The sequence below is a fragment of the Mytilus californianus genome, unplaced genomic scaffold (genome assembly GCF_021869535.1).
Source record: "Mytilus californianus isolate M0D057914Y unplaced genomic scaffold, xbMytCali1.0.p SCAF_3, whole genome shotgun sequence".
NCBI classification, from domain to species: Eukaryota; Metazoa; Mollusca; class Bivalvia; order Mytilida; family Mytilidae; genus Mytilus; species Mytilus californianus.
Window position 1 is genome coordinate 21581979 of NW_026262679.1, and position 23819 is coordinate 21605797.

Consider the following 23819-nt stretch of genomic DNA (forward strand, 5'->3'; position numbering starts at 1 on the left):
CGATTGTCAATGAGACAACTACATATCTACCATAGCCCATACAAAGACACAATCAACAAAAACAAATTTGACAGACGGGTATCGATGCAAGCCTTGAAATACGGACCCATGACTTGAAACAGGCAAACATAAAATGTCATAGTTTAAACATGTTTATGAATGAGCAATCAACCACAAAACTGTGACAAAGCTGAAACAGCACAAAAAAAGAATAACTTGTAAAAATAGTTGAAAATGGATTTATTCATCAAATGAAGAAAAGGCACAAATCTTATGATTAAAAAAAACAAAGTTCTGAAAGCTAGTTTAAATTCAATCGCAAAAAATGAAAATCATGTTCCCTGGTCTAGGATATTATCAATCAATACACATCCAATTGACCTATCATATATAAGTCTGTATAGACATATTGAAAAAACAAGAGTGGACACACTGAAACGTCTCGACTGTTCTTGTGTTCATAATTGAATTTATGTTGAAAGTTAAAAAAGGAAGTTTATACCCCAAGCATTACATCAAATTAACATTATGCTAAATTAACATTTAATTTTCAATGCACATGATGTCGAGGTGAGATAAACCCTTTCAGACAGCCATGTAGGCCATACAATCATTGCGAACAACAAATTTAGTTAGCCAATAGCTAAAAGTATTTCAGAAACAAACATTATTCGACATACGCGCCTTATAATTATTTTATACATAAAATACAGTTCTACTATATCTTCACTATCGTATCTGAAAAACAGACCAAATCTGAGATATTTAACATTGACCAATAAACCATGAAAATAAGGTCAAGGTCAGATGATACCGACCAGACAAATATATAAAACTTACAATCATTCCATAAACCAAATATAGTTTACTTATTCCTTATAGTATCTGAAAAAAACAGACCAAACAAGAATCAAATAACATGGACAAATGAACCATGAAAATGAGGTCAAGGTCAGATGACACCTGCCAGTTGGACATGTACACCTTAAAATCATTCCATACCAAAAAGAAGACCTATTGCATATAGTATCTGAGATGAGGACTTAACCACGAAAACATAACCTTGTTCAATGATATGTAATGAGGTCAAGGTCAACTGAAAACTGTTTTACTTATTTAGTGCGCACAGTATATTATTTTGTGCGCACAGTATATTATGTTGTGCGCACAATATATTTAAATTGTGCGCACAATATATATTTAAACTGTGCGTACAATATATATTTAAACTGTGCGCACAATATATTATTGTTTGTGCACAATAAATTATTTTGTGCGCACAATATATAATGTTGTGTGCACAATATATTTAAATTGTGCGCACAATATATATTTTTTTCTTTGTATGTCCCTAGCGGGGCTCCGTAAAAAAGATCCAAAATATATTATTCAAAACGTATCCCAGCGTTGTCCGAGCAAGTAACCAATTTGTTGACAACTATTTTTTTTTTTAAAATATAAGAATTAAAATGGAGATAAACTAAGGACTTGAATTGCGACAGCAACTATTTCTACACAGTTTATGGAATGTTGTTTGTGCAGTTAATGTTACAATAAAATAAACTAAATGAATTTCCAAAAAGTTTTACAGGATTTTCCACTGTCTGTTTCGACAGCTGTCATTCTTATTTCCGTGTCACCAAAGTAATATTCAACTTCAACGGTCCGTTGTTCGTCTGATGGGTCCGGTATGTCTATTGTCGCTTTACAAACTCGGTAGCAACCTTCTTCATCTATATATTTAGTTAATCCGGAGTCCGATTTGTACAAATCAAGGTCCATAAAGTTTTGCTGAAGGTCGTCCGTCACATATTCTCTTTTTATGGTTGTACCTATCGGGACTGATTCGTTTTTTCTCACTATAAAATCAAATATCTTTGTACAAATATACCGACCTCCAGCCTTCTTCTTCTTTGAAATTTCATGCAATTCAGGGTCAAACGGTTCAAACACTTTTGTTCCGTATGAATTTATCATGAATCTTGATCCAATAATGCTTGTTTTATGACCAAATATTACAGCTCCTTTTAGTACAGATAAACCTGCCTCTTCAGGAACAATGAAAGTTTTGTTTGGTAATGCTTCTTTAAGAGCGTGAACCACGTGCTTACATTCAGAAAAACCTCCAACTAACAAAAATAGAGAAACGTCTCTTATCGCCTTAATTTTACTCGTGTCTTTCACTAAAGATACAATTCTGTCTATTGTGGGTCCAAAGAACGATTTCATTAATTCAGCATCAATACAAAATGTTTCTCTGTTGCGTTTTATTTTAGTTTTATATTTGGACACTTTTATCTTATTATCTATATTATCCTCCTCTAGTTCCTCTATCAGCTCATTAATTGTCACTAAAGGAATTCGTAAGTTATTCTTGTTGGCAATTTCTCTTCTTTTAACTGTTTCAAATTCTCTCAGAAGCTCCAGGTAGGCGGATGGCTGTTTCTTCTTCATCAGTTTTAACAACTTTTGTCCAAGAATTTCTCCCAGGACTTCCATAAAGGCATTATCTACGTGTGTGCTACCACAGTCATCGCCGATAGCATGATGTAGTTCTTTTAATAAAGGAAATTTGCCATCACTCTTTGTTAGTGTCTCGTGGATTGTTATATCAGCTGTACCCCCTAAAAGTTATCATCAAATTTTTTTGATTATGTATGAGGTTAGGATCCTAACGGTTGCTTTCGGTTTATATGAGTAAAATAAAAAGAGATGTGAGGTATATATAATGTATACGTCAATAGGACAGCAACAAAAACTCAAATATAACACACACACACACACACGCACACACACACACACTTTGGCTGTTATAATACGCTGTAAAAATATTTTTTTCTTTCTGTCTGGGGTCACCACGTGATGGCTTTAAACCAATCACATCGTCACTAGTTTACCCGAGGTACAATAAAAAAAGGTCGGCCATCTACTCCAAATTATATAAGGAAACAAGTTAAGATAAAATAGAATTAAATGACTTGCAATGATCATAGATAAATGATATAACTAAACATACAAACGAATTTCGCGTTTTATTTTCCTAATACTATTAAATGTCAAATGTCTTGGACCTGTACACTGTGGATAGGATAGCATACAAATATTTACCTCCTAAATCAATGATCATATATTTCTGTCCTGTTCGATTAAGTAAACTTCTTTCATTAGATGCTCGTTTATCTTCTTGATATTGACAGAAAATTGAGGCTGCCTCCGGTTCCAAGGCAATTACAAGCTTTTCTTCATCTATACCAGCCTGCAGTATATAAAGAAATATGTCATATAACATTCTGGCAAACCTTTAGTAGAAGTATTTAAGTGAAAGCAATTTTTTTTTATGAATACGGACATTTATAAATAAGCTAAAAAAAATTAAATGGACTTAAGTAAAATGTAGAGCATTTTTATTGATCACGAAAACCTTTAAATCACTGTATGCTTAACAAAGCTTTTTTTTTTTCTATCATATAATATACTTCATTTCTTTCAAAATTACTAACATCTTCGCTACCTTCAAGCAACATTGGGTGCCATAGTTATTGTGAAAAAAACATGCTGATGTGATGTTGTGCCCAGTCAATGCAACAGTAATAAATTAATCACACTTAATTGGAAGCAGGAGATTTTAGTTCCAAAGATACGCTGTACGTGTTACATTGCGATAATTATAGATGGACATAGAAAAATCATTGATAGATTCACACTTTCCTGCAAAATTCTCCATTTTCCCAGTTTGCTTAATCAATTTTCGGATACAAATATTTTTTGAAATATTTAAAATTGTTTCAAAATATTTAAAAAAAAATTTATCTAGTGTAAATATTATAGGACTCGTTCCATATGGTTCGTAAGGACAGGACAAATATGTTGAGCCCCATAGTCTCTCCCCTTCATTTTCACAAATCCTCGATTTTCCAATATATATCGGTTATTTGTATCATATGTATACCAATATGCCATATTTTAACTATGAATGTACCTGTTTACTATCAACGTGCCACTCGACCATCGGGTGGCACGGTGACTGATTAAAAGGAAGCTACTGAACCAAGGGTTCTTAATGGAAAAAGATGATGTCCTGCCTTTAATGACACCTTCATGATCTGGTGACTGTTACACTAGAACATACTGTTTCAGAAGACGTTGTACCACTCGTCGTAGTTTGTTTTGTTTTTTTAGCAATGGAGAAGGTTGAATTCTCAGAAAATATTAAATATCGCCACATGATCACGTACCTGTCCTTAACGATCAGGATGTTGTCAGTAATTGTTTTTAGTTATTATAATATTTGACCTTCTGGAAATTTGATGATGATGGCAGCTATTTAATTATTATATTAATTCATAACTTTTTTCGACCCGGAGCGATTTAGGGCTTGACATATTACAGAGAAATTTGAGCCAAAGTTGTAGTTTTGGAGAGGAGGGGATGCCTGATCGTAGAGTTGCTGTTTAATTTACATATCTTCTATATCGCATGTTATATATTTGAGAGAATATAGAATATTTCGAATTTTCACTAAAAACATCTGTTTGCCCTGTACAGTTGACGTACAGACAACGTTAGATAATAGATTTTAAACAGTTTTACTACGTATAGTATGTAATTTTGAAAGTTTTCAAATATGTATCTATTAACAGCAGCGTTTGGAATAGCTATTTTACATTTTTTTTACTTTTCGCATAGTGGAAATATAATTGGCATAGTTCATTTAAATTTTTTAAAAGCAACAAAAGAATTTCATTTCCCATTTCGATTCCGCGTGAACTGTTTTGTTTGTACCTGATGTGCACATTCTCATGTGAGATGTTTAGTTTATGCCTGATGTGCACATTCCCACGTGAGATGCTTAGTTTATACCTGATGTGCACATTCCCACGTGAGATGCTTAGTTTATACCTGATGTGCACATTCCCACGTGAGATGCTAAGTTTATATCTGATATGCACATACCCACGTGAGATGCTTAGTTTATATCTGATATGCATATTCTCACGTGGGATGTTTAGTGTATGCCTGATGCGCACATGCCACGTGAGATGTTTAGTTTTGACCTGATATGCAGAGGCCGACGTGAAATGCTTAGTTTATACCTGATGTGCACATTCCCACGTGCGATGTTTACTTTATGCTTGATGTGCGCATACCCACTTGAGAAGCTTAATTTATACCTCATGTGCAAATTCAAATGTGAAGTGCTTAATTTATACCTAATGTTCACATTCCCATGCTTAGTTTATACCTGATGTGCACATTTTCACGTGAGATACTTAGTTTATACCTGATGCGAACATTTCCAAGCAAGATGTTAAGTTTTAACCTGATGTGCATATTCCGATGTGAGATACTTAGTTTATACCTGATGTGCACATTCCCACATGAGATGTTTAGTTTTTACCAGATATGCACATACCAACGTGAGGTGCTTAATTTATACCTGATGTGCACATTCCCATGTAAGGTGCTTAATTTATACTTGATATGCACATTCCCACGCTTAGTTTATACCTGATGTGCACATTCCCACGTGAAATTCTAAGTTTATACCTGATGTGCACATTTCCACGCGAGATGCTTAGTTTATACCTGATGTGCACATTCCCACGTGAGATGCTAAGTTTATACCTGATGTGCATATTTCCACGCGAGATGCTTGGTTTATACCTGATGTGGACATTCCCACATGAGATGCTTGTTTTATACCTGATGTGCACATTCCGATGTTAGATGCTTAGTTTATACCTGATGTACACATTCCCACGAGAAATGCTTAGTTTAAACCTGACTTGCACATTCCCATGTGAGATGCTTAGTTTATACTTGATGTGCACATTCCCATGTTAGGTGCTTAGTTTATACCTCATGTGCACATTCCCACGCTTAGTTTATACCTGATGTGCACATTCTCACGTGAGATGCTTAGTTTATACCTGATGTGCACTTCCCACATTAGATGTTTAGTTTATACCTGTTGTGCACACTCCTACGTGATATGTTTAGTTTTTACCTGATATGCAAATACCCATGTGAGATGCTTAGTTTATACCTGATGTGCACATTCGAACGTGAAATGTTTAGTTTATACTTGATATGCTCATACCCACGTGAGATGCTTAGTTTAATATACTTGATGTGCACATTCCCACGTACTAAGATGTTTAGTTTAATATACCTGTTGTGCACATTTCCGCATGAACTGTTTAGATGCATCCGTCCATATCGTTGGAACAGATAATACCCATCGTATTTCATGTGGCTTTATGGTTTTGCCCTTTTCAATAATCTGAGTCAATAAATGGTCTTTTAGTGCTTTGATAAATTTTGAAAAAACTTCTGAAGCGGCAAGAGTTTTCCCTGTTACATCCTTAAGTCTTTGTTGTTTTAGATTCTGAAAAGATAGTACAAGTATCAGATGTAATCCGACGTTAGGAAATATGATGCTCTTATCTTACAAGAATACATTTTAAAAGTTCCTTTCGTTTTTAAAATCAATATACTTGTATCGTCTGTTTTAAGGATAAAAATATTTTAAAAAACGTCATGCTTTTTAATGTACTGTATAAAATCAAATCTATCCCTTTGAAGAATATCGATATCATTGAAAGGAAAGGATATGGAGTCAAAAACAATTGAAATACTTGGAAAACAATTTGTATAAATGAAACAATGTCTACGTTGCTATTGTTCCATTTCGGCAACACAAAAATAAAATGTCGTCGACGATAAACTACAAGTTTATTGCTTACCAGTTACAGCAAGGTCAAAACGACCACTTACATTACAAAAGCACGTGCTTAAATCTTAGTACACATTCTGTCTTCGCAATGCACAGAAGTTGCATCATTTTATGTTTGGTCATGTAAAAAATCAAATTATAAGGTCAAATGTAGTGTTTGAATTTCAAATATGCGTGTAATATAGTTTTGTAAGTGTTTATAAATTATATTCATTTCAAATATATATATATATATATATATCAGCTTTACAAAGTATGTGGTGCAAGTATGAACAAATAAAAAAAACGATTTGCATTCTATATGTCATTACCTCATTTTCATACAGTATCATTTTGAAACGATGAAAGAAGTAATAATCTTCTTGATTTTCATTGCCCTCTTCCTCTAACTGTGAATAATCACTTTCCGCTTCATATCCAAAGGATTTTATCTTTCTGCTACTGTCGAGAAGAATACAGGTAGGTGTCTTCAGTGACATTAGTTGTGCGTTACCTGCATTCCAGGTCTGGTTAGAATGAATCCTTAGTGGATCACGTTTGAAATCATTCCTAAGAGAAAACGCATACCCAGAATAGGCTGTGCCAAGATCTAAAGACGCAACCATTAAATAGTCGGACATTGTTTACTGTGTTTCGTAATTTTCAAATAAAATACATCTGAAAAAATACAACTGTAATAGTAAGTGAAATGGTGCCATACTGATCTCACTTTGTTATATTTCGAAATAAAGACTTGCACAAATTATGTTATAATTACTGACAACATTGGTGTATTTTGTTATTCAAAAGCAACAATATCAGTTGAGTTCAATGTTAGGTTAATTCCATCTTTAGTCAACGGTAGTGATGAGGAGAAATCTTTTAAATTAGTTTGGTGAATGTTTTATCCGATTGTTCGTTCGTCGGCATAATCATTGTATCCACGAATCCTCTAAAACCAGTGGAGGTCATGAATTTAAAGAAAAATTATAAACCTCCTGTGCACTGTTTTTATTGATTTTATTTTGCAGCTGTATATTTATTCGTTTTAGCTCACCTAACCTAAAAGGCCATGTGAGCTTTTGTCATCACTTGGTGTCCGTCGTCGTCGTCGTCGTCGTCGTCTGTCCGCCGTCGTAAACTTTTAAACAAAATCTTCTTCGCTAAAACTACTGTGCCACATGTTACCAAATTTTACAGGAATGTTCCTTAGGGTACATGTATATTGTCTTAAAAGTATATCCGGGGATTCGATCCGCCAACAAGCACGGCCACTGTAGCTTAAATCTATAATATAGGGTTAAAATATAGTGTTTGTCTTATAAATGTATGTCAAAACTAAAGAGCTATAGCAATATATGCTAGATAAACATTATCAGAAGATCAAGGTCTATCTCCTGTGTACAATCCATTTTAGAGTTATTGCCCCCAGAAATATATTTTTTGGCAAATTTCGAAGATTTAGGTTATATTCCTGAAAACTATAACAGATGGTTAGACATTTAAACAGTTAAAATGACAATAAGACCTACAAATTAGTCACAAAGATCGAAATCATTATTGACCCCTTATATGAGTTATTGCCCCTGAAAGACAATTTTTACCTTTTTTGCGGAAACTTTAAAAAACAGAGATAAAATATAAAAAGCAAAAAATTCAGCAAAATAAGATTTATAAATGAGGCAATATGGTATAAAAGTCAATTGAATCCTTATATGAGTTATTGCCATTAAAAGTAGTTTTTGACCGTTTTTACAGAAACCAGAATAAAACGACGAATTTTATTTTTTCAATTTATAATTTTGACAATTATCTCTAAACCTTTAATAAATCATTAAAAATTATGTCTTTTTGCTTTGCTCCCACATTGTTGTCAATATAATGGAATTCTATGCGACTGTCATACAAGTGATAGGTTTAGCTAGCTATAAAACCCGGTTTAATCCACCATTTTCTACAAAAGAAAATGCCTGTACCGAGTAAGGAACATGACAGTTGTTTTCTATTCGTTTGATGTGTTTGAGCTTTTGATTTTTCAATTTGATAAAGGACTTTCCGTTTTGAATATTCCGTGGAGCTCGGTATTTTTGTCATTTTACTTTTTTTGTAAACAGTAAATATGATCATCTATACAAGATCTTCAAAAATATCACTTAATATGATTAACAAATAAGCAAACATAACTGATTGCAGTACAGGTAAAAATAAATATCAAAATGTCTTATTTTTTACCAAGTGAGCGATTCGGGCTCTTACATGTATGAGCCTCATTTTCTTTCGATTGTAAGCCCAAAACATTGTATAAAACCTGGTCACTTGTTGACGAGTGTATGTTGACATAAAAATGGGAAGATGTGGTATGATTGCCAATGAGACAACTCGTCACAAAAGACCAACTGACAGAGAAATTAACAACTATAGGTCACCGTACGGCCTTTAACAATGAGCAAAGCCCATACCGCATAGTCAGCTATAAAGGGCCCCGAAATGACAAATGTAAAACAATTCAAACGAGAAAACTAACGGCCTAATTTATGTACAAAATAATGAACGAAAAACAAGTATGTTACACAGGCACTGAATTACAGCTCCTGGCTTGGGACAGGCACATACAGAATGTGGCGGGGTTAAACTAGTTTGTTGGCGCCAAACCCTCCCCCTAACCTGGGACAGTGGTGTAACAGTACTACATAAGAACAAACTATAAAAATCAGTTGAAAAAGGCTTAACTCATCAGATGGATACAAATAGAAATACATCTAACAAAAACACAGAGTGGATGTGGACGGGTACTTATACATCCACACAACAGAAAGACACTAAGTACAGATCTGAGAGTACTCGCAGTTACTGACAGCTAGTTCAAAGCCAATACCAACTAATGAAAAAAATCATGCACCTATGACGTTTATTTGCCGTTTAGTTATTTTTGTCGTTTGATCGGTGTATCATTTTACATATACCACACACATTTATAAAAATAAAATTACCGAATATGCAAATATGACCGTATTCCGTTACAAAGTAAGCTTGTTTAACTCGACTCCACTATTTGGAATAGATATACGGAAGTACAATTATGAATAAAGAGTAGGGAGGCATTATTTTACAATCAACAGATCAGAATTATTAGTTTGACGTCATTGAGACAACAACACAATAACAATTTGATCTTGATACCAGTGACTGGAACATTTATTTCCTATAGAATCAATATTAAAGTATATGAACATATAGTATTACATGTATCCCAAAAATTTAAAATAGTCGCATGTTTTATTAGTTCTATATACACGGTATCATATATCCTTAACATTGAAATATACATGATCCCAACAGATAAAGTTTACATAGCCGATACCAAAATGTTAAATCAATTCCCATTGTTAACAAGCCATTTTCCCAAAACAAAGGTGACCAGTTACAGTTTGAACCGGAAAATGATAGATTTGTGTTTGTGTATCGATATACATTCGACTATATTATGTGATAGATCAAACTGATTCGTTCGGGGTATGTTTACTTGTTTTTGTTTCTAGGTCTTTTTTATCGAGTTAAGCCATTTCAATTGATATTTTATAGTGTGTCTTTTTATGTTGTAATGTTACACTACTGTTTCGGGTTAGGGTGAAGGTTGGCGCCTGTTAAAATGTTTAAACCCACTGCATTTGTTTGCACCTGTCCTAAGTCAGGAGCCTGTTGTTCAGTGGTTGTCGTTTGTTGATCTGATTCCTAAGTGTTTCTCGTTTCTCGTTTTTTTTCCCTGCTTGAATTGTTTTACACTAGTCATTTTGGGGCCCTTTATAGCTTGCTGTTCGGTGTGAGCCAAGGGTCCGTGTTGAAGGCCGTACTTTGACCTATAATTGTTAACTTTTTACACATTGTGACTTGGATGGAGAGTTGTATCATTGGCACTCATACCACATCTTCTTATTTATATGTGTTCTTTGTGAACCGACAAAAACGATTGATCTGTGCTTCTACATGTACAAAGAACAACAATTATCTGTATCGGTTTGCAAAGAACACTGTTCAACCATTATAACGATTGTAGCGGTTTGCATGATCATTCTTTAATTATAAAAAAAAGTCCATACCAAACATGCACTAACAGCTACATGTAATGATATAGGTGTAGCGTAACATTAAAAAAATATGTATTATACCTGAAGAAAAAAAATCAATTTAGATTTATATTAAAAGGCAAGAAAACAGGATTGGCAAAGTATTACATGGTGGGAAATACGGGTGGGAAAATCTCGGTTTACCCGGGCTGGGCAATCTCCCTGAAATGGGTCATACTGGGCAATACTGATTTTTGTTCGCTTATTTTACACAAAAAAGTAAGGAAATTGTGTAATTAGAATTACAGCTAAATATATACATTTTATACAGATAACCATTGCGAGTTATTTTCAGAGGGTTGAAAATTCAATTTCTTCTTTTTCTCCAATAATTCTATGTAGGCAGAATACGCACATTTCTTGATACCTTGTTTATAACCAAGCACACTGTTTCAATAATCCAAAGTTTGAAGAAAAACATTTTGTTTTAGTGAAATGTCAATTTTAATGGTGTGTTCACGTTTCTTAAAGAGCTCTAGTATACAAAAGAGTGATTAACAACGAAACTATTTTACAATCGTATGAAATAATAACAATATAAGCGCTAATGAACAAATGCACTTTAAAAACCTGAAATTATGGAAAATACTTTAAATTAAGGGCAAATTAATAGTTTTATACAAAGCACAAAAAGTTTAATTAATAAACCAGAGTGCACACGCTGAAATGTTTTGCCTGCTTTTCTTATCTGTAATATGAGGGTTTTACTACAAATACCACATAAACAAACTCAACTACGGTAATGATACATCTAAATGAGGTTTTAATATAGTATCTGAGAAACAATTATTGTGTGTAGTGAAAAGAAGCATCAAAGTAATTTTGGCGAATTCTCGCTACGCAGATTTACGGGTACTGTAGCTGTCTCAAAGTCAGTGAAGAATATCTTTAGTGATAGTTGGAGTTGGTTATGTTGACCAGCAGTATATAGCATGTTGAATAAGCGGTCGTACATGTATGTCTGTTCACTTTTATTGGGTATAAGACTAAAGACGAGTTGGTACATAACTTCATCGACCATTGCGTATATTGTGTAGAGTTGAACTAACTGGGAATGGTACCCTTCAACTGTTCAAAGGAGTTGTATTCGTTCACTTTATTTATTGTCAATGATGTATCAATTAGTTTACAAGATTGTTTTGAAGAATTTCTTTCTTTCTTTAAAGAATTAAACTGGCACAAAAAAAATACTACTAACGATTTTACATTCCCCGTTACCGGAAATATATTCGATAACATCAATAAAGAACTTAATATGCCAATAAGTAGAGAAGACATCATTAAATGTGTCCATAACTTAAAGAACAACAAGGCGTGTGCCGATGTTAATATTGTAAATTAACATATAAAGGCCTCTATTGATAAATTCATTAACATTTTCAATTCAATTTGATATTTGAAACGGGGAAAATTCCAGAGTCATGGTTGATAGGGACCATCAAAACATTCTATAAAAATAAAGGCGATAAATATAACCTATGTACTAAAGACCAATCACTGTTGTACGCTGCTTTGAGAAAGATTTTCACTTCTATATGAAAAAACAGACTTAATAAATTTCCAGACCAATTTCTTCTATTAAGAATAAACAATGTGGATGCCATGAAGGTTATTCTACTGTTAATTATATGTTTATTCTATATTCCTTTTTCGATTTTGTTTATGGATAAGTCGTGGTAATGTAAAGACTATCTTATAATATGGGAAAGTTTATTAAAACTGTGTTTTAGGCATTAGATGACACAACGAATACGATGAAATGGTAGGAATTATTTAAGTTTCCTAATTGTTAGTATGAATGCAAATCATGTAATCCATCATTTAGGAACATCTTCTCGTTTATCTACAGTTCAAATCAATAAATTCTAAATTTTACTTACAACTAAAGTTTATTCAACAGCCAATAATTGATTCCAAAAAACGTTTTCATTAAGTAAGGTAATTAATTCAAATTGAAATGTTCATATAAAATGTCTTTATATGAAATTCAAAGGTTGTTTTAACCCCCTATATGTAAATACTAATCCTACCAACTACGGATCCAGTTATCTGAAGTTTTGTAAACGTATTTCTTTAAGATTTAAGTTATATTTGGTTTAAAGGGCTTTTTTCTTTCTTTCCTACGTTGTGAGTTCGAATCCCGCACGGGGCAGGTGCACTCGACTCCAATCTTAATTGACTAGGATTGTCAGTTTTCCTACCGAAGGTCGGTGGTTCTCTCCGGGCACTCCGGCTTCCTCCACCAATAAAAACTGACCGCCACGAAATAGCAGAATAGTGTTGAAAGTGGCGTTAAGCACCAATCAATCAATCAATCTTACTTTCCATATGCATTGCATTGGTTATGTTTACTCTTGACTTTGATTTTAAACTTATTGATACTCAAATTATAACGTTAACTTTAACGATACCAATTTTTACTACACCAGCAAACTTCTAGTACGGCGGCTACAAGCATATTTCAGAAGAATTGTGCACATCCTGCTACAAGCATGAAATTTGGCATAAACCTTCCTCAACCATTACTTTTTTAATTCAGATAGGGAGGCATTTGAAAAAAAGCTCTCACTTACGGTAAAATCCTATTCAAGTCAATTTCGACTAAAAGTATGTTTATAGGCGTACTACAAAACAAAACTGCATCAAATTTGGCACAAACCTTTCTTTTGTGTCTCTTATTGATATCATATTAAGCAGACTTTTATAAAAATACCGTATTTCCGGAAAAATAAAAAAAAAATGGCAGAAAAAAAAATTCAAATTTGGTAAATTTTGGTAAATTTTGGTATATAGTTTTGTTAAAAGATGTTGGTATTCGGATGAATCATTCAGTAAGTATATTATAGTTCATTTCATTCCCCAACATCAAATTCCCCCGATTATTTTTAGAATGATATGAATTATAGTCAACTGATTGAAGTCTAGAGATGTCCATCAAATCATTTCAGCTCATTGATACATTTGATGGACAAGTACCAACATCATCTCAAATAGGGGAACATGGCCCAGAAGTGGACTAGTCTAAATGCATATTTTGTCAAACTGATAGTGGTGAAACACTACAATGCCTGCATCTGCAAAGTAGAGTGACACAAATGCTGGATATAAAACATTATCCGAAAACCTTGAACAATTTAATGAGATAAACTGCTTACCAACCTGGTTAGACTTTAAAAAAACAATGATTGGAGAGGTATTCAGAACACACTGATAAAGAGCAATGCTAAAAGGCATAAAAATGTCGTCTGAAATTCAATACTATGGAACTCAAAAGGGCTCAAAAGAGACAACATAAATATATATCCGATGATGGGCAAGCATCATTATTACAAGAGGCAAGAAAATCAACACGTCTGAGTGTACCCTGTAAAATAGGACTGAACGATTATGTATGTTTCTTTTGTAATACTATTGAGGAAAATGAGAGGTTATGTGAAGCAGCGACCTATGCCATTGACAATCGTGTTCGTGAATGTGCTCAAAAGCTACAGGACACTGCCATACTAGCAAAGTTAAGTGCAGGAGACCTTGTAGCCAAAGAGGCAAAATATCACGCGAGGTGCTTACTAGATCTCTATCGAAAAGCCTCAAGAGTGGCTAATGACGATGATTCTGAAGGAGGAACACAGACATGAATCAGCCATGGAATTGCATTAGCTGAATTAGTAAGCTTTATAGAAGAATCTAGAAGTGAAGATAATGTTGCACCAGTATTCAAGATGTCAGATCTTTCAAAAATGTATGGTAACAGATTGGAGAAAATGGGAGCCGAACAAGAAAGTAGAGTCCATAGTACGAGATTGAAGAATAGATTATTGACGTATATACCTGATATTGAGGCTTATAAGCAAGGTCGGGAAAATTTATTAGCATTTAAAGATGACATTAGACCAGCCTTACGAAGGGCATGTGAGGAAGATTATGACTCAAATTATATGCAGATATATAAGGCTGTTAAGATTGTTAGAAGTGATATGATGGCAACATCTTCAGAATTCAATGGTACATTTGCTGCAGATTGTCAAGAAAAATCAGTACCACGGTCTCTTTTAACGTTAGTGAATATGTTACTGTATGGACCAGACATAACAACTAATTCCTTTTCCCAAGAAACGTTATCCATTGCTCAAATGCTGATTTTCAACAGTCATAAAAGAATTCAAAAGTCCAACAAACAGACATGCAAAATCAAGAGAAACACCTTCACATATGTATTTGGGAATAGTGATTCATTGTCAAACAAGAAGATAGGATTAATTGACAAAATCTATAAACTAGGATTGTCAGTATCATATGATCGAATTTTATCAATATGAGCATCTCTTACCAATACACTTTGTAAGCAGTATCAAGAAGACGGATATGTTTGTCCTCCGTCGTTACGGATAGCAAAAGATTCATTCCATGGAACAGGAATTTCTCTCTTCCAACATGTGACTAGTCAAATGAATGGACAACACCGAATAGATTTCCAGTTAACGGACATCCATGATGGGCGAGTGACTGAAAGTTTGCCTGATTCATATGCTGTTGTAAAACCAGCTGTTTTGAAGACAAATGTACCTGTTATTCCTATGACAGATAGTGCATGTAAAGGATGTACTGATGACTTACAAGAAGCAGTTCAGAACGAATACAGGTGGATTGAAACTGTTGCCAATTCAAAGGAAAATGATATGGAGGAAAAGACATTGGTTTTTCTTGGGGAGCCTATCATGCAGAACACGAACATATCAAGGATTTTGAACCATGCGTATCAGCACTTCTACTACTCTTTGAAGAAGAGGCTAAATCTGTGGCAATGATAAAGCACTCATTTGATGTTATAAAGACTAGTGTCGATGCGTTAAATCCTGACCAGAACTCTACGGTGAAAACAAGTTCATAGTAATGTTCGGTGGACTTCATATTGAAATGTCAACGTTTAAGACCATTGGAGATTGGTTGGAAGAATCTGGTTGGACAACTGTGCTTACACAAGCTAATGTTGCATCTTCTGGAAAAGCTGAGGAATTTGAATGCTAGTCACGTAAGAAGGACGAGACGTGCTCATCAGATATCTGCATGTTGTTTGTACATCTTGCTGAAGGCTGCTTACCAGGAATACACTGACAATGAGGAAGTTGATCATAAACTGGACATGGAGGAGTGGTGCTTGCAAATGTCTACAGAAAGAATTCAGTTCCATTACTGGTTTCTAACTCTGAAACTTGAATTAGATGCGCTCATTTTCATCAGAGCCATAAAAGAAGGGCATTTTAAACTGTACATAGATGCACTTACTAGAATCATCCCTTGGTTCTTTACACTGGATCATATTCACTACTCAAGATGGTTACCGGTTCATGTTCGTGATATGACAGCTCTTTCCTCTACCAATCATTATGTCCTTGTTGAGTTTTTGTCAGGGAAATTTGTTGTGCACAAAACAAAAAGAAAGTTTTCTGCAATAGCAATAGACCATGCTCATGAGCAGAACAATGCAATAATAAAGTCTGATGGTGGTGCAGTTGGATTAACTGAAAATCCTGTAGCTTTACGGCGATGGATGATTGCAGGGCCTGAAATGGCAAGGTTGACAAAAGAGTTTGAGAGCACTATAAGTGATTTTGAGGTAGAAGAAGACGAACATCACCATGAAGATAAGACTAGTGTTCAAAAGTCATTTTTGAAGGTTGTTTGGTCGATGGTATAAGTAATGGATGAGTTAGGGAATCCGTTCATGGAAGATAGTCAGGATTTGCTTGTCCTTGATACGAAGGATATAGCATCAACATCTGTCGTTGATACTATCCGCAAAATAGAGAAGATCGGTAAAACACAGTATGAAAAGTACATAGAAGACAGACTGACAAAACGAACTGTTCCAATTTTTGAACCAATCAAGAAAAATGCAATGGCATTACTTAGAACTCCTCATGGGAAGACTGTTTCGGCAATGAAGGACAAAATAAGCATACTGAAAAGTGATGTGTCGTTATTTTCAAGACTCTATATATCTTGTCAGACAAGAGGTGGCGACATGGAAGTCTTCTTTGCTCATGAAAACAATATAAATCCACCAGCATTGAGCCAGAATGGGAAAATGCGTCTCGGAACCAAATCGGATCTTCTCAGTAAGTGTTTAGAACCATTGACAATAACGACAGGTGATGTCCCTGAGGTGGATGTTTTGAGTTATTGACGGAGCAGCAATTGTGAATATGCTTAAACCAATAACATCTCGTACCTTTGACGATCATGCTGATTTGATATTCTGTCCTTACATTAGGAAACACCTGGAAACTGTAGCAAGAGTGGATGTAGTCTGGGATGCGTACATAGACAACAGCTTGAAGGCTGCCACAAGAAGCAAAAGGGGAAAGGGAATACGCAGACGAGTCCAGGGTAAAAATAAAATTCCTCAAAATCGGCAAAGTTTTCTGAGAGCTTGCTCAACAAAATTTTGCGGAAAAGGTAGTTGTAGCAACAAATGCTCCGGATGTTTTATGTTATCTACCACGTGATGATGTTTCAAGTTTAGCACCATGTTCACATGAAGAGGCTGACACTAGAATCATGGTGCATGTATCTGATGCAGCGAAACACGGACTTAAACGAGTCATGATTCGAACAGTCGATACTGATGTTGCTGTCATTGCTGTTTCGCTATTCCGTAAAATTAGGGCAGACGAACTATGGCTTGCGTTTGGGAGTGGAAAAAGCTTCAGATATATATTTATTCATGACCTTTCAAATGCAATAGGCATTGAGATATCACACACACTTCCTGTGTTCCATGCCTTTACCGGTTGTGATACCGTATCTTCGTTTGCTGGAAAAGGAAAAAAGACTGCGTGGGATACATGGATGGCATTTGAAGATGTGACTTTAGCATTCAGCATAATGATTGATCAGCCTACATCACCAGATATGGATCTAATAATGGCATTGATAGAACGATACGTGGTTTTAATGTACGATCGAACAAACACATCAGATGGGGTTAATGAAGCAAGAAAACAACTGTTTGCGCAAATGGGAAGACTAATTGAGGCTATTCCGCTGACTCGGTCTAGTCTTTTCCAGCATGTAAAACGTGCAATATACCAAGGCGGGTGTGTATGGGGAACGAGCTTGGAATTGGTTCCATTGCTACCTAGTCCAGGCGCTTATGGATGGCAAAGGGACATAGATGATCAATGGGAACCCTTTTGGACAGCTCTTTCTGAGGCCTCGTCATCTTGTCAGGAGCTTGTACATTGTGGATGTAAGAAAGGATGCGGCGGCCGTTGTAAATGTGAAAAATCACGTCTCCCGTGCACTGCTTTATGTGCTTGTGATGGTGATTGTTAATAGACATGTGTTGCGGCCATATATTAGTAATTTTAAAGATGTTTTAGTACTTTGGTACTTTAGTGACTATTCTTTTTAAATCAATCTATCCAAAACTGTTCATTGAGGATACAGACTGAGTTTTCAAATCTCCGCCATAATTTTTTTTATTGTATTAAAACATTTTAACATAATAGTGAATTATTGGTTTGAGTATAACTTAAAGTCAAAAGTTTAATGACCGGCACAAAAAACACTTTTTTACATTTTGAAAAAAGAGGAATATATTATGTGATTTTAAAGACATATGACCTATACATTGTATCCATGAGCAGCACCAAAGAAAGGTTCCTGTACAATATGATGATAGTAGCAATACATTCAAACAGATTTCAATTACCCTCCCAAATAAATACGCTTACTTTAGTATAATGTCCGCCATATTGGATTTTACCGGAAGTAGGGTTTCCAAAGACTTATAATCTCTAAATGTATCCAAAAGTAGCACATAACAAAGGTTCGTGCCGAATATAAAGATAGTAGCATGATTATAACACCTTTTCACATACCAGCCTTCGATATTGGGCTGATTTAAGTATACTGTCCGCCATTTTGAATTTTACCGGAAGTGAGACATTTTTTTCAAATGCTTCCCTATCTGAAATCAAAGAGTAATACTAGAGGAAGCGTTGTGCCAAGTTTTATGCTTTTAGCAGGATGTACACAATTTTTCATGAAGCCGCCGTACTATTCAACTTATTTTGTTTTTTGTTTGTTTAATTATTAAATTTTAAATCAATTTCAATCATAAAATTTAACCCCTTCAAGCTGATAAATGATTTCGGGCAGTAGTAACTCATAACTAACTGTTAGTAGGTATAAACAATAGAACATGATTTACATTCATTCTTCACAGTTAAGAGACCAAAAATCCTACAATTCCATTGGTCCAGAGCACTTTGTTATATTATAATAATAGTTATACAATAATATTGCTAGATAAACACCATAAGAGGACAATTGTCATGAACACTTGTACAAATGAAAAAGCTGATTGTTGTTATATCAACAAATCTGTGTTATAATCTGAATGATTTCTTATCAAATAGTGACGTACAAATAAGTATGCTTAAAATTAGTAAAGAAAACTTAAGCAATAAACAAAATTTAGTGAAAATTTTTAATATTAGATATATATATTTTAAGCAAACAAAATATTAAATTCTTTGGCTTCATAAAAACTGTTTAACTGATTTAGACAAAATGGCAATTTAATAGATTTTAGTAGGATTATTGAGAAATCTTTTCACATGTTACCCATTATTATTGCCCAGTATTACTGTAAAACCAAGTAAAACCAAGTAAAATCCGAGTTTTCCCAGTATTTCCCACTTGGCTTGGCAATATGGATAAAACCCGGGGTTTTGCCAACCCTGCAAGAAGAGTGTAAAATTTCATTATAAGATAAGATAAGAAAACTTTATTTTGATTCGGCATGGTTTAAAACATACAAACATAAGCTCTTGAGAGCTTTTCATCGAATATATATTACAATAACAAATATAACATAAAACATCTTCTACGTGCATATGAAAACAAAACAAATTAAACATAAAATGCGAAAAGACGTAATTTACAGTACCTCTAACAGTTGTCCTAGTGCCAATACGTTTGTAGTTTAATTTAAAAAAAACTAATAATATATCTATATGTAAAACTTGATTTCAACGAATCGTCGAATTCATAAATTAAATCAAGGAAGTAGGTTAACATGGATAATAATAGAACAGTGAGTTCTTATTACAGATCTATTTTGAACAGACTGAAGTTCTCTATCCTTACTTTAAATATTAGCATCGACTTGATTGAATGATACTACTTAATGTTCAAAGATGTTTTAGATATATTCGAGATATATAATGATGGCTGATCATTAAAAAATCTGTTAAATTTATTCACCAATTTTCTACAGTTTGGCATATATATATATTTATACAGATACTCATCAATTATGAAGTATGTTATTTAATTAACCTCTTAATGTCTCGTATGTGTCGTTGATTATGTAGCTCATTGACGTAATACTCCACATATCTTTTTATTCGTGTTTATAAATTATTTTTTTCCTCAGGAAAAGGTTAATGGTGAAACATTATTCATAATTTGCTGACCCATTTCATTGGAAAGAAGTGTCTTATAATTATAAAATTATATTAGTTAACTCAAGATTTAAAACCGTACATTGATGAGACAAGACAAGGTAAACCTATGTAATCAAGACAAGGTAAACCTATGTAATCGAACAATCAATATTGAAGTATGTTATTTCATTAAAAAACACAAAATATACGAATTTCTATCTAAAAATAGACAAAAATAAATCAGAAGCAAGATAAAGATTCATCGATTGAAATAATCGAATAAACTCAGTATAAAAACCCAAAGAACATAAACAGCGGAAGGATTTAGTAATCCTACTAAGCTTACGACATATACCATATTTTATCAAAAGTTTAATAACATTGACAGTACCAAGTGTATTGCAACAGAAGCGTATTTCGACAATTTCTTCAGTGATGCTCGAGGCTAAAATGTTTGAAAATCTAAAAATCTAATACAAACGTCGAAGAGCTGATAAAACCAAACAGGACCAAAAGTAAAACCAAACCCGGACATGAAATCAGACCTATGCTACAGGGAGATACATTCCTTAATTGGAAATGATTTGGACATATGATAACATCAAATTTAAATCGAACAATATCCGTATTACGTGTTTCATAATAGAACAGAAATTATGTAACTGACATGAAGTGACACGAATTTGTGAGATAAAAAACACAGGCTTATCTGAAACCTTTATGGATTTATTCCAATAATGTATTTATACTTGAAAGGAAAATGAAAAAAATTAAATGCTTTCAGATTGAAAATTGGAAATAAAAGAAATGATTTAAATAAACTGGTGTAAAATTCATAGTTTAGTAATTCAAATCAACATGATATACATTGTATAATTAAAACGATTTACCATAATCATTTTCCCAGTTCCACGAACATAAAAAGGAAGTTAAAATTGTGATAGTTTTGTATAAGTGAAACTATGAAGATCAATTGTAGAGACTACATTCTCTCAGTCAGATTTTTATTACAGAAAGTATTACTTTAACCTCGTTACATACTGATTTTGATTTGTCTGTTCGTTGTCACAATTGTCTTTTTCACATCTTCATAGGTTGTTTTTGTCTACAAGGAATTTGGTTTTGATTGAAAATCGTTGGTAGTCAGTTATGTTTATTCACATCTACTGTGTAGAGCTTTACCCTTGTATAATGTTGGACTTCGTATTTCGGTATTTAGATTGTTCGGTTTGTTGGATTTTTTTTTTTTTTTTTTTTTTTTTTTTTTTTTTTGGAGAGAGAGAGTGTGTGTTGTTTTTTGTTTTTTGTTTATTTTTCTGTTCATTTTTTTTTTTTTTTTTTTTTGTTGGGTTTTCTTATTTGTTGCTTTGTTGCTTTGCATCACGGTGCGAAGATATTAGTTCATTAGTTACGTAACACACATCGATTCTCATTGGTTTCCTCATTATGTGGGACAGATTCTATTGGCTTTAATGATATAACTAATTGGGAACATGTCCCGGACAGGAAAAGATATTAGATACAGAAAAAATGCAGTATTAAAAATCAGTTCCAATACTCGATCAATGAATAATTTTGCCTTTATGGTTTGCCCTGCTATATATCATGTCGCGTAAAATTCATATTGATAAATAGATTCAGGCAGTTAATTTTGAATTATTGATACAACAGTGTTATAAGTTTTTATAACTTGATCAAATCATAATAGATATATTGCATGACATGTAGAATATTAGCTTTTATTAATCTGATCGTCAAAGTTACTTAACTGTAGACTGAAAAATCATATTTTTTTTTAAATCACACGGTATTTTCTGGTATTACCCCACCAATGAATTTTCAAATCAAAAGGAAGCTTTCTTCTGTCAGTTTTAATGTTGCCTTAACTTTTTGGCGTGAATTGGTTGAAGCAAGCTTCAAGGAAGTGTTAATGGATAAACTACGGTTTACTATAATACGTCCCATCTATGACAGGTTTATAATATCACAATTATGAGTATATGCGCAAAGGAGATAAATAACACCTTTCCAATACTTAAACAATCACATAAACCACATTTTAATTAAAAGAATGACTCGAAAGCTTTTAAGAAATCTAAAACTTGTTTGTTTTGATGTTGTTTCATTTTTTAAATGTATGGTTCCTGGCTCGTTACATTGTAACATATACCCCCATATTTCCTGTTATTGATATCCTTAAGACATCACCTGCGAAGCCAATAAAGATGGAAGGATCTATGTTATGACATTCAATTATATCTATTCATAATTCTCTTAGGAAACAAAATGTAGAGCTAATGTCAAAACTTAAACCTCCAACAGTCAGACGTAATTTTGAATATATAGAAAGTTAAGAAGTCGTACGACGCTATGATGTTATAATTTCTCACGATAAGAGCGACAGTACATTGCTTAACCTTAGAAAATAAGCAAAATCGATAAAGGGCTTTAAACGTTTCTTTCTAAACCAAAAAGAGGTTATATTGCTTTTAGATTAATTTAATTCCTGCAAAATTTTATATTCTTAAAACTTAGAGAAATCTACTACCTGAAATTTAGTTTGTGTTTAAGGGTCAGCATATCTACAAGTTTTGTTCACTATCATGTTTGTTTGCAAGTCTGTTCTTGAAATGTTCAGAGACATTATAATGTCTTTTAAAAGACTATACTACGTAAATATTCCATCATTGTTAAAATGCAATTCGAAGGCACACACATATTTCCCATTAAAGTTATTTTACAAGCTAGAAGACTTATTTCTTCGACCTATCAACGTCTTCTCCAAAATGCATGTGCAAAGTAACAATACAAGAGGGTTTGAAGGGGGTTTACAGAATAGAAAACAATGGGTAAAAAGTGCAGAATAAAGGACAAAAAATATGAATAATAAAGAATAATAGACTAAAAAAGAAATAATAGAGAATGATGGGGTTTTGAAATATAGAGATAAGGGGTTAAAACAAACAAATAAATAATAGAGAAAAAAAGGTATAAAAAAAATAAATAAAGAATTGATGGATTCTCATCCTGACCCTCATACAAGTGTACAGACAAACAAGAAGAGATATAAACGTACAAACACAGAAAACGGATGGTCACACTAATTATCTACCTTAAGATTCCTCATTCCTGCAGAACCTCCATATAGATTATATGTCTTTAGGTGATACTATATCTTAGGGCTACCTTTTCATATATTTTGAAAGACAGTTAGTTGCTTCTCAGAAGGAAGATATTGCACCAAAGATTCCTTATAGTACAGTTTTATTCATCTCTTTGAACTTTTTACAGGCGCTATAATAGTTTGAATGACCTCCATGGAATATCTCATTCTGTGTGACAGATGACCACTATAATATTCTACTTGCATGTCATATCTCGTCTTATTATCCTCGATTGTCACATCTACAAATGTGACTGAGCATCGTATTTTAAGTTGCCATGAGCAACATGAAGAGTACCACTAGTGGAGAAGAAACTGCTTACTCTTCTAGAGCATCTGAGTACGATCTACTGGAGAAGAAA

The 23819-nt window shown here is 33.6% G+C and overlaps 1 protein-coding gene across 6 annotated transcripts in view; it reads right to left on the minus strand.

The window, feature by feature from the left end:
* Positions 1–223: 223 nt before the first annotated feature.
* The window catches only part of LOC127734119 (heat shock 70 kDa protein 12B-like), a 151737-nt gene continuing 128141 nt past the window's right edge, over positions 224–23819 (minus strand). For 4 of the 6 annotated variants that reach the window (XM_052243781.1, XM_052243779.1, XM_052243778.1 and 1 more), the window contains 4 exons: positions 7048–7393; positions 6173–6388; positions 3109–3256; positions 224–2624 (listed from right to left, as the gene is read on the minus strand). In XM_052243781.1, coding sequence (XP_052099741.1) covers positions 1564–2624; positions 3109–3256; positions 6173–6388; positions 7048–7356 — 1734 coding nt within the window. In that variant the 5' untranslated portion in view covers positions 7357–7393 and the 3' untranslated portion in view covers positions 224–1563. Of the gene's footprint in view, positions 2625–3108; positions 3257–6172; positions 6389–7047; positions 7394–19470; positions 19587–19795; positions 19893–23819 lie in introns of those variants that run through there. The other 2 variants (XM_052243777.1, XM_052243782.1) reach the window with 2 other exon arrangements.